This window comes from Canariomyces notabilis, assembly GCF_033297395.1.
Source record: "Canariomyces notabilis strain CBS 508.74 unplaced genomic scaffold N656scaffold_50, whole genome shotgun sequence".
Classification (NCBI taxonomy): domain Eukaryota; kingdom Fungi; phylum Ascomycota; class Sordariomycetes; order Sordariales; family Chaetomiaceae; genus Canariomyces; species Canariomyces notabilis.
Genome location: NW_027041872.1, coordinates 57,942 through 69,260, shown reverse-complemented (window position 1 = coordinate 69,260; position 11,319 = coordinate 57,942). Strand labels below are relative to the sequence as shown.

Genomic DNA, 11,319 nt, shown 5'->3' with positions numbered 1-11,319 from the left:
AATTTCTGCCCCCTTTCCCTTGGGCCCGGGCCTGTACGCGCATATCGGCTTCCTATTTGTCGTCATGTAAAGCAATAATTGGAGCAAATCAGATTATCGTCTGCGGCTTGTGGTTCTCTGCCGAGCCTCCCACCATCTGCCCGCCTTCAACGGTTCGTGGGCTGAGCACTGGTCCTGAGAGGTCAGTTTGCAGTGTTGCACATGCATCGCAGACCCATTTGTATGTACTGCCTTCTACAGCCTGCAGCTGCAGGAGCCAAAGTTAGCTCAACCCATAACTTCCAACCGTAGCGCGACCAGACCTCGGAAGCTGGTGGTATTAATGGACCACGGTGCCCTTGCACGTCTGCGATTGTCATTGTCACATCCGAACCACTACGCATCGCCCGAGGGACGGGTATGCCCTTCTCCCTGAGGAAAAGCCGTTGCGCTTTCTAAGAGGACCAGGCGAAAACGAAGAATTGTTTCTGATGCTCATGGGGTCAACACCCTGCTGCGGCTAATGCCAGTGACAGGAGGCACGGGTGGTGTGAGTGTCAGTGGTGGAGGTGGGCAGTAACCTGACATCCACACATGGTGATTCGCACTGGAAGGTTGACGGGAGGCGAAGCTGAGAGGTTCGAGGAAATGCAGCAACTTGACTCGGTACCAGCATCGCATGGCAACAAAAGAGCCGGTCGGGCGGCATCCTCGCACTCCAAGTTAGCATTTGAAGTGCACAAGGCCAAAGCATATCGGTGTTACCATCCTGCCCAACGACTCCGTCCCGAGCATCAGACGTCCTGTCCATGTCGGTAGAGTTTGCGGCCCGAATGAGAAACGCACAACAAAATCTCAATTGATCGGGCCCGTGTATGTAAGGCTGTATTCGGCAGGCGCCGTGTAACGGTAATGGCATCTGCGCCATCTGGGCTCCAATGGCAGCGAGCTTGTACCTGATCCTCGCCGCAAGTTCGGGCAGGGAGTGACCGCGGCTCTGACGACGAGGGAAAACGACGACTACCATGTTATTACTGTACTGGAGGGCGATGAAAAGACGGCAACACCATCGAAACCTAGAGAAGAGCAGGTAGGATAGCTCCAGACCGCACTGGAAAGCTGATGTGAACATGGAATTCTAGTACGTATAGGTAGCACATCTGTAATTACGGTAAGGTAAGCTATGCCTAACCGTTTAATTAAGGTTGGTACAGTACAGTACAGTACCAATACTATCTCAATATATATTACAGTGTTTGTATATCCCATGACATTGCCGTATGTCCAGAGGACTCCTCAGCCACGTCTTGCCAACTAGTCCACATACACGTGTACCGGTAGTTGGAGATCAGCACGCAAGCCGTTGCATACAGGCGAGTGTGCCTGAAAGCCGTTGAGTTCGGTTAATAATGATGTAGCCTGGTTATGCTTGTTGGCGCCAACGCTTCAACCACCAAGAAGTCTGGAGCTCCTTGGCGGCGATGATCTCGGCGGGCACCCCGCTCCAAGGGCCAAACCACTGCCGTATTACAAACGACTAGCTGCAGCTAAAGCCACAATAAGCATCAGGTCTCGATTCTCGGCCGATCATTCGCAATCGCACCATCCATACGAAGGAAAAGGAAACCACCTATACGGAGTATAAGAGAAGAGATGAGACGAAATATACTATCAGGCTCCAATGTATGTGCCCCCAAGCTCAGTGACGTATCGGGTACAAGTATGTATAAACTCCGTAGCTACCTCAGTTACCTACCTGAGGTAGTTACCTGACCATGTTTAAAGTTGCCCAAGAACTGCCCGTACCATTGCTTCTTGACCCTACACATAGGTACTGGTATATATGTATGTACTGTACAGTACAGTACAATGCAGTACGGCTCACGAGAGCACGTAGATAAATACATTGGACAAACCGCAGCCAAGTCATGAAATCCGGCAGTCGATGATCTGTGTCACCACCTGTGTTACACGCACTCCAATGCTGGATTGGGTCTGAACATCAGGGCAACGAAGGAAGTATTTGGCGAGCGGCAGTCATCGGCCTCATCGCAACCTTGGGCAGTCACGGTACACTCCTGTAAGTACCTATGTATTGTACTTGCACAAGCACCTCACTGCCCGAGCAGCACGGGCTGGTTCCCTCTCCTGTGAGCCGCCCCGCATAACCTCCACTTGGAAGGCCATCACCGCTCTCACCACCACCCATAGCCCTTGTTCTGCTCATCCAGGAGGGACCTAACCGAGCTAACATACCTTACAGAGTAAATAGCGGAGGAGGTAAGGTTAGGCACATTACATACAGTTATCCATAAGCTACAGGTACCTTGGGGGTCTGCCCTTTGCCGCCCATGCCGCTGCAACGGGGTCATGGGAGAAGGGAAAAAATAAGCAAATGCCAGAGCACCGTTCATAATCTAGTGTAACTATGTGCGTAGAGGCCCCCACTCTCATTAGCGCGCTGTTGCACTCCTATGAGTACTATCAATCTTCACACACGTACTAACTAGCCCCCTTGTTGAAGACTGATGGCGTTGGAACCCTAAGGCCGCGTTTCGTCCCCCCTTCGGAACCGGACTGGCAAGGCAGGTGGCCTTTGAGTCAGGTGTTCTGAAAGAGCGGCGAGGACCCATAACTCTGCCCCGTGATTGCTACCTGTATTGTTGCTGTCGACTAAGCCAAATACTCGAGCGAGGGACAACACGGAACGCTAGATGACGACGGCTTTCGGTGCACATCGGTGCAAAGTTGTGACGTTAGAATCAAGGCTGCGGGGCGGGGTGTGCCGCTCTCCATTCGTGTAGATCTGCCCAATGAGCTATGCGTAATGCCCGACGAGCACGGTGATGATGATATGGCATCGGTCATTGGGTGAGTGATGCATGTCGAGTTGAGAAGGACGTGACAAGGTTGCGGTGTCGGAAACTGGAGAGAATTCGTGGATGCACCTGCAAACGAAGAGAAACAACCTAAGGTGGGGGCGGAAGGCGGAACACCACTGAGTAACTGTAGCGTAGAGGGTTCATTGATAACGGGCACACTACGCCTGCGCCAATGCGTATGCGAATATGCTTGTTATATTTCTACCCGGAAAGCAGTCAGGGACTGGGGCTAATGGAAACGAGCCTGTCCTCCCAGGTCGCCCCCCTCCTAGGTTCCTTTATCGTTCCCCTTTTACTCCTTCCCTAGGAAATAAAGAAGCACCAGTGTAGTCGGTATCCCAAAAAACAATCCTGTCCGCCTGTATAGATAAACACCAGACCCATAAACCGAAATAGGGCCAATACTGAGGCCAAAAGTAAGGTATCGTGCAGTAACTTGATGGTGTAAACAAAAAGCAACAAAACTCAACCCGGATCCCCTGCAAACCGGGTGTGCCTCCCGCCCTCCTCTGTATATACACAGGGTTATAAAAAAGCACCTGACACCATAGAGAAACACTGTGACCACGAACGAAATAGGTAATGATGGTACAACGGGGGAGATTGATGGCCTGCAAAGGAAATGGACCATGATTTGATGGACGAGGGCGAATGCAGGTAAGCACCCGACCAGGCACAAATTTGCCGGGAGTTTGGGCGTGCGGTAGGATTGCAAGTGGCAGCGTTGCAGCGGACGAGGGATTTTGGCTCTGGGCGCCCAAATTGACGGACCGTTGGGCCCCTGAACCGTTGCATTTCCAGGGGGGGCACTTGGTTGTTGGGGTTTAGGATTGGCGGCAACTGAACCCGACGCCATTGAGCTGGACCCAGCGGAAGGATTTGAGTCCTGGGTTGGGCTTTTCCGAGGGTGAAGTGGCCCCCAGATGTTGTGTCCCGTAACGGCATTTGCACTGCGGGTTCAGATCTGCAGCTGCTTTCGCGTTGTGTTGATGGGGCGTAACCAGGGGCCCATCTACCTGTCCGAACGGCCTTGAGCATGTTGAACCGGAGTTGCCGTGACCCAAACCTGGAGTGTGCCTGGTGATGCGAGGGTCTGATCATTTCGGCTGCTCACTCCTTGGAGTTGTCCAAGTTTACGGGGTGCCTGGCTTCCGTCGTCGCGCCGTTGCCCCGTGTCGCCGCATCGCCCGTTCATCTGCCTACTGTCGTGCACCGACAGTGCGTTGCTCAGCGCCAGGCGTCATCTCCCTTCCTCATTTCACCAAAAATGGGCGCAGTTGTTTAGTAGGCCTGCTTGTTGGAACGCTTGATCAAATTCTCCCATGGCGGGTATTCTTTTGGCTTGCACTCGCCTACATATGATGTCAGCGTCGCTTTCCAGCGGTAACACAGCAGAAAGGTATAACGGAGAGGACTCTGGTTCAGCATTTGCGCCGGTGGGTAACACTGCAGACCAGATGACCGCAAGTCGGCAGACAACTGTTCAGATGGCGGATGCATCGACGACTGTAGTGACTTACCACAAAGCTCCTCGGCCCTGTACGTTTAACCCGAGTCAGCAATTGTGCCTCATCGGCAGGTTTTTTACCAAGATTCTCACCGGTACTCAAAATGTGTCACGTTCGGTTGACACCTCTTGTGGGTTATTGTGTAGTCCCGGCACCATTTGGAGGCGATCCACCGGAAGTGGCCGCAGGAGTATTCCCGTTGCGTGTAGTCGCACATGTTAGGTTTAGGTGTTTGGTTTGGGGTTGAATTGGGCCGGGAGGGAGGTTTTAATCGTTTTGGGGCGAGCAACTTCAAGTGCTTCGGATCGTGACGGCTGCAATGTATGATCGGGTGCAGTGGAAGTCGAGACGAACACCAACTGGCCGTGTCAGTGAATGGAATGAATGGAGTTGCTGCTGGCTCGGGTGGATACCTTTGAGAATGTCAGGAAGGGATGGAGACAGAAGGCGGCGGGAAGATGTTGTATTTAAGTCCCAAGGGCCCAGACCGAGACAGATGCCCAAGAGAAGTGAAGGAAAGCTGTCACCGGAAGGAGGACCGGGAACCCATGCTTGTGCATCATGCAGTTCTCAATGTTGAAGTTCTGTGCGTACCAAATGTCGGAAAATACCCTGGGGGCTGCAGGACAAGGCATCGTACAAGTACACATAGTAATTATGTACTGTACAATACATGGGGACTCGAGACGTGGTTGACAAGACTGGGACAAGGGGGTGCCCAAGCCATTACATAGCAGGGATTGTGGAAAAATGAAGGAAGCGTTCTAGACATGGCACAGTCTCCAACATTGCTTGTAAAGCGCTGTGAGTATTGTACTGTACATACAGTACAATACATACAATCTCCCCTGGTTTGTTCGGTAACGCCTGGCTAAAGGCAAGGGTCAATCCAGATACCGGTAGTCATTCGAATCTCAACTTGAAAATAGGCACTCTCTCCAACAAGTAGCATTGGGTGGAAAGCAGCTATTCGGGGTTTTACTAATTACTTTATTTCTTTGCGCTGACCTAGCTTTTTATCATTTTTCAAGAGAGGTCTTTTTGACCGGTCGTGAATTCTTCGCTAATGAACAAACTAAGGTATGTAGCACTGAATTCTATCTCCACAAAATCTAAGCCAAGACAGGCAAGAGTTTAGCCGTAGGTAACGTGGACTGAAACGTAGTACTCCATACGTACATACCGATACAAGGATGACTGCTTCCCGGCGTTGACGAGCAAAGCCCATTTCAATTGCCGCAGCGCACGGCCCGAAAAGGTCCTGTCAGTCAGTTCCCATCTAGCCTACCTACAAAGGGCAAGTCGAAGCGCCTTCGACGAGGTTGTTGAGGCTTTTGTTGCTGGTTAACCCAAGTTGTACAGTCTTTCCTCAATGGGAGTGGCAGGTATTCATTGGCGTGCTTATGGACAGGCTGGTTTTTGAACGCGACGCGGGGTGTGAGAACCATGGCAGAGGTACGAATACGTACAATACATACACGTGTACGGAGTAAATGGTGAGGGAAAACGGCTCCAAAACGGTGGTTCCTGCTGTAAGTTTAGGTACAGAGCTTGGCAGACCTGCCTGCCTGAAAGGCACTAGTGCATTCGTAGTGTATGTACTCCGTACTATCCGTACATTTACGCATACAGCGTTGGGTAAGTTATGTACAGTACTTAAGAATTTTGTTTTCGCTTCCTCATTTCACCGAGAATCACCTACTTCAAACACTGTTCCTTTGGGTAGCTCCGGTGTTGATCTCCTAAGTTTTTATTTCTCTAGTCGTTTGCCCAACATCTGTTGGCTTAACGCGGCATGGCTGGAAATGCCCTGGAGGTTACGTCCTTCTGCAATTATGTAGACGATGTGCGCATTCTCGGGCAGCGTGAGTTTACTGTAAGGTACCTGAAGTATTGATTGACTCCGTATGTAATTGTACTGTACACCAATTTGACTCTGACCAGTGGGATGACCAGGATCATTAGTCGGGAGCCCGGTAACATTAACCGCAAGAGAGCCGTGGATGTCTGGGCGCACCAGTGGAGAAGCACGTGTCGGCCCTTGTCAGACTTCGCAATGCAACCCGATCATCACAAAAGGGGTGGGGGCTTTTCACTTCCATGCTGGATCCTTCGTCCGCCAAGGTGGAGGACGAAGATTGTACAACACTACTGTATGTACTTCGTAGGTACCGTCCGTGTGTTGTGTTTAGTGCTATACTAGTATCCGTATACTAGTCAAAAATTAGTTAAATTGTTCCACCGGGAGCCGGCGTTCTCTATCGTCGAGGCGGGATTTGAATGCACCTATGCGACCCGCACCGGTGAAGAAGAATGCTCCATCACGTCAGTTCGCCCTCTCCCGGGCCGGGGACCTAGTCCATATCATGGATCTGCCTCTCCTTCATCGCGTCCGCCGAATAGTGTAGCGACCCAATGGTTTGCTTTATCCGTTTAGTTATCCGTTTAGAGGTATTGCAATGCTTGCATTGAAATCATTCGAGCAGAATTTTCTCTTTGGACGTTTTTCGCGGCCTCTGGTAGCCTTGTAGTGTATCATCTGGCGGATATGGACTTCGAACCCTGCCTGCAAGTTCATACTCTGATGTTGCCAGATGTGGCCGAGGGCCCGATCTCCGTCCCATTGTGCAGTTTCGGGTACGGATCCCCCTTAGGTAACGTTATGGGACAAGTTCCTGGTGCATACATTCTGCCGTTGAAAACTTCTTCCCCCGGCAAGATGTTGAAGTTCAAGTTGCTCGAGCTACTGCACTACTACTACTACTCTCAATGTGCACTGTGCTCAGAGCACATCATCGCACGTGTATTGTATTGTCCTGCTGTACCTACGCGCAAGGACAATTACCTGAGACAGGAGACGGAAAGAACGGCTCGGTGGGGATCAGTCAGGACTCGTGTTCCTAATTAGGAAGCTTTAAAACACGTGGAAATTACCGCTCCACAGCAACTATGAACTATCAAACTGGTTTCAGGCCTTTAGCCGGCAAGACCGACGGCTTCCAGCGTCAAGTCCCACTATGGAACCTTTGGAAGCTTCCACAAGAGTTGAGCGGCTCCATGCAGCTAGATCGTACTTATGGATTGTATGTACGTATGTACAATACCATCGTAAGTAGGGAGTTTGACACTCTTCAGACCCTGACAGTGGAGTTTCCGGCGGACCGACTTAAGTAAAGTAGGTAATCGCCAGATCTTGCCAGGCCTTGGCAGTCCCCAAAAGTGAGGCATTGACAGAGTCTGACGAGTGTCAAACTCCCTAGGTACTTACGATGGTACTAGACTACGGGGTGATTGGTGTACTGTACTGGCAACCTCAGTGCTCTCAAGCTCGTTGAAAGCTACTACCTTACCGCCCAACGGAAACTTGCTGCTTTGCCGCCTGAGACAAGCCACTGCCCGAGCTATCGTCTTTGATTCGGCCCTTGCGAACCCGAAAAACTTCGGGTCACAACATCACTGCTATCGCAAACAATTGAACCTCTCTCGAGCCTGTGTAGTAAGATCATCAACACAGTATATGCCACGTGATGTACTGTACTGTATTATACAAGGACCCAACATACCCGTTAACATTCCGTACGTGTAATGTATCACTAAAGGTGCTGTAGATATTCCCCGAAGCCCGGATTAAGTCCGTGAAGATTTCGTCTGATCATATCATTAAAAGTCTGACATACCTTAGTTATGCCGATAAGTTTGCTCGGTCCCATAATTAACTGCCTGACATATGAGCAGGCACTCTGTTGCGCATGGACGTTAGATGTGTTACTGGGTGGTTGATGGCTCCTGATATCTCAGCTAGGCATGGAAGGCATTCGAGTCGGAACTTTTGAATGCGGAAGAGCTACCTTTACCTGAGTACTAGAGAGTTGAATGGCGCTCGCTACGAACCAGAAATCCACGGCCCGGGAGATGTGGGATAATGGGATTCACAGGCAGCTCCTGCAGGAAATCAGTGTATCTGACGGTAGTTACCTTACGTACCTCAGCTGTAATGCGTCCCTGTAACTGGTAAGAAGGCCCCACCCCACTAATGCGGGGTTAACCTGAGTTCTTACAGAAAAGGAATGTTCTACGAATATCCATCACGGTGAGACCCTTGGTATACTACCTTGGTGCGCAGACCAGTAATGACGTGAATCGAGGCGAAGCTGCCCTGAGACTGAGGTTGAGTTTCAACTGGCACAAATTGACAATCCACTACTCTGAGCTCTGGACGAAGTGCCTTGAACACTTGCATACAATAATTACCAAGGGTCCAACGAGGCGAGCGCACGAACCTCCCAGCATGGCCCTCCATCACCTACAGTGGCGGTCTTGGGCTTGAAGGGCTGCAGGCGCCAATCGGACGGCTGTCCAATGACAATGAGCCCAAACGAGCGGCACCACCCCTTTATCAGAATCCTCCTCCGCACTTGAGTACCATAAGGATTCTCTTCCATTATTGAACACGGAGCCCGGCCTACACTAGCGTGTACCGCCAAATCGTAATTGTATCCCAAGACCGGACGCGGTTTACGACGTTCCTTCAGCACTGAATTGCGAGTCTGTTCCTCCAACTGCTGCGCGTGGCCCGAAGCTTTACTGGTTTGGTTGCGGACAGTAATCAACCATCGTATCCATGTAGGCACTGTGCAATACTTTTGCGCCCTTCCAGTTGACACTGGCCCGAGGTCTCAATAGCTGGACGTACGCTGGACGACTCCATACAGTGCAGGTGCATACAGAATCTCGTGGCCTCCCCATGAGCCTCGATTGTGTGCTGCACGAAACGGGGTACTGACGCCGCCACGCCCACATCCCGGTCCACTCCGCCGGGACGCAGTTCCCGCGCCTAGCGCCCGGTCTATCTTACCCGCTTGGTGTCTAGCTCCCAAAAGAGGTTGGACACCGCTTGTCGGATTGGTCCTTACGTTGATCATCTCATTGTGCCGTCAATCATGATGCTGATCGGTCTGATCGCTCGGCCTCTCAGCAAGCCTGGGGCCTTTCCGGAGCTGTGTGGCACCCAGTGACCGAGCTATTGTTCAGTTGGGCATCACGAGGTAAACAGAGGACAGTGCTGGCCTTCGACCCTTCGAGACGGGGCCCTTACAAAGCCGGATCTCGGCCACTCAGCTTGCCCTTTCGACTCGCCGACCTGCGTATCACAGCTTGCCAAGAGCGACTATTCCCTGCCTTTATTTGGATGGATCGCTAGAGTCGACGGCATTAGCGAATCACCGATTTCCCCGTCATAGCTGCCGGCTTCGCAGCGCATGACATACTGCGACTCGAGTACTTCACACCCATTTGCAGTCCGCACCTTAGGTGTACAGTTTCAGAACAACGCCAAATCCCATTCCAGGGAAACCTACTCCGCCGATGCTGAGGAGGTACGAAGTACGCTACCTGAACTACATGGCATCCCACCGCCGCCACTCATCAATCTATTATAACTTGCAGAAACAAACCGACAGAAAACCCCGGCCCTTCCAGTCATGTTGTCTCGGGCTACCCCACAAACTGGAGCGTCGGCAGGAGAAGAACTACACTCCCTGGTCACCACGTGTCCCAGTCAATGCCAGCCTTGCTCAGTGGTGTGAGTTTACAGTGCAGTTCCCCGTCGGCAAGGGTATCTCTTCAGGACTTTACTCTCCCCGCTTACGGATCCTGGCCTAGAGTAAATTGCAAACTGAAACATGGACCACATGTAGTTAAGCACAAGTGACCAGCTTTGCCACCCGCACCCTGCGTCGCCAGTTAGACTACGGCTTGACCGCTTCCCCGGTAAGCCGGCCTCGCCGGCGAATTGCTTCGGCACGGCCCCTGGCGGCTGCTCCAGCTCAACTTGGCGATCTCGGGTTGTCCAGTTTCCCACGCGTACTGTACATACACTGGTAGTTACCGTGGGTACGTACCGTACCTACACTTGGACGCCCGTGGGCTGCGTGTTTGCCTGTTGAGCTTAGGCAAAAATGCCTTCAGGTTTGTGCTCGCTCCGATAGACTCGTAGAAGAGCTCAGTGGGCTCAAGCAGGCATGTCTCGTGGACCCGTACAAGACCCGACAAAACCCTAGGCTCCAGACACAGCTTGTATGTACGGATACAGCCGAATACTATGGGCCATCTGTGTGTATCGGATTTCACTCTTGTAGTAGCACCACCAAGGTAAACGTCACGGTCCCCTCACCAATTCAGTTCCGACTGAAAACGAGACCGGTGTTCGAATCTGAAGGGCGAACTGCTGGCAACATTCCGTTGAAGACTGTTAATAGACGTCAGTCCGTCAACGCCCGACTCTGCGAGAACTGATTCAGCCCTGGCAAATGAGTTTCAGTGTCAGGATGATGGGAGCGTAGGGAAGGCAATGTCAGAAGCATGATGCCTTGCTATCTCCCTCAGAGCAGAAAGCCTGCAGAGGGAGGTAGGTATCCGATATACCAATATCGCCCGCAGCGGCGTCCCCGAGACTTCTTCTCGTAACCTGCTGCTGCCCTACTTCAGCCATTCTAACAGTTGCCAGATGCCATGCATAATCCCACCAGTCAGGTTAGCCACAGAACGTCCTGATTGACTCGGATCATGTATCAAGGTGCTGCTTGAGCCCCGGCCGCACAGTGATCTAGTGATCATAACTTTATATGTAGTATTATGTACTGACCGGCACAGTTTAAGTGTGTAGATTATTAGACACCATGATGGAAGGTCTTGAACGCTCCGGGTCTGAACGTATGTAACTTGTAGAGGTGCCCCTGGTAGAATGCCAACCCGAGCTTCGAAGATTAGCTGGTAGCCTGAGGTCGGTGACCAAGTGTGTTTAGATGTTTCGTTACCTGGCAGTATTCGTAGAGAAGAGGGCCGAGATAATGGAAATCGGAGTTGAGAACTCTCCTAATCACCTATCTTCGATCTTGACCTAACATGGAGCCCCAAAGGTCTGACCGTAAGGAAGTTACCTCTATAGGTAA

General features: G+C 51.6%; 3 protein-coding genes across 3 annotated transcripts; all 3 read right to left on the bottom strand.

Annotated features, from left to right (window-relative positions):
- Positions 1-353: 353 nt before the first annotated feature.
- N656DRAFT_785655 (uncharacterized protein) lies at positions 354-1,041 on the bottom strand. Its single transcript, XM_064816434.1, has one exon. The coding sequence runs from the start codon at positions 1,004-1,006 to the stop codon at positions 500-502; it is 507 nt and encodes a 168-aa protein (XP_064664717.1). The 5' UTR covers positions 1,007-1,041; the 3' UTR covers positions 354-499.
- Positions 1,042-2,875: 1,834 nt separating this feature from the next.
- Positions 2,876-4,052, bottom strand: N656DRAFT_558951 (uncharacterized protein). The gene is made up of 2 exons (XM_064810082.1): positions 3,870-4,052; positions 2,876-3,670 (listed from the first exon to the last, which is right to left on the bottom strand). Exons 1-2 carry the CDS (start codon positions 3,960-3,962, stop codon positions 3,140-3,142), a joined length of 624 nt encoding a protein of 207 aa, XP_064664716.1. The 5' UTR covers positions 3,963-4,052; the 3' UTR covers positions 2,876-3,139.
- N656DRAFT_558914 (uncharacterized protein) lies at positions 4,053-4,694 on the bottom strand. Its single transcript, XM_064810081.1, has 2 exons — positions 4,462-4,694; positions 4,053-4,398 (listed from the first exon to the last, which is right to left on the bottom strand). Exons 1-2 carry the CDS (start codon positions 4,584-4,586, stop codon positions 4,143-4,145), a joined length of 381 nt encoding a protein of 126 aa, XP_064664715.1. The 5' UTR covers positions 4,587-4,694; the 3' UTR covers positions 4,053-4,142.
- Positions 4,695-11,319: the final 6,625 nt, after the last annotated feature.

Bases quoted from the DNA above. Each gene is read 5' to 3' on its own strand.
- N656DRAFT_785655 (XM_064816434.1), bottom strand. From the start codon at position 1,006: ATGGTAGTCGTCGTTTTCCCTCGTCGTCAGAGCCGCGGTCACTCCCTG.
- N656DRAFT_558951 (XM_064810082.1), bottom strand. From the start codon at position 3,962: ATGATCAGACCCTCGCATCACCAGGCACACTCCAGGTTTGGGTCACGG. The intron at 3,671-3,869 runs GCCCCTGGTTAC...CCAACAACCAAG, and splicing joins CCGTTCGGACAGGTAGATGG to TGCCCCCCCTGGAAATGCAA.
- N656DRAFT_558914 (XM_064810081.1), bottom strand. From the start codon at position 4,586: ATGTGCGACTACACGCAACGGGAATACTCCTGCGGCCACTTCCGGTGG. The intron at 4,399-4,461 runs GTGAGAATCTTG...TTAAACGTACAG, and splicing joins GTGACACATTTTGAGTACCG to GGCCGAGGAGCTTTGTGGTA.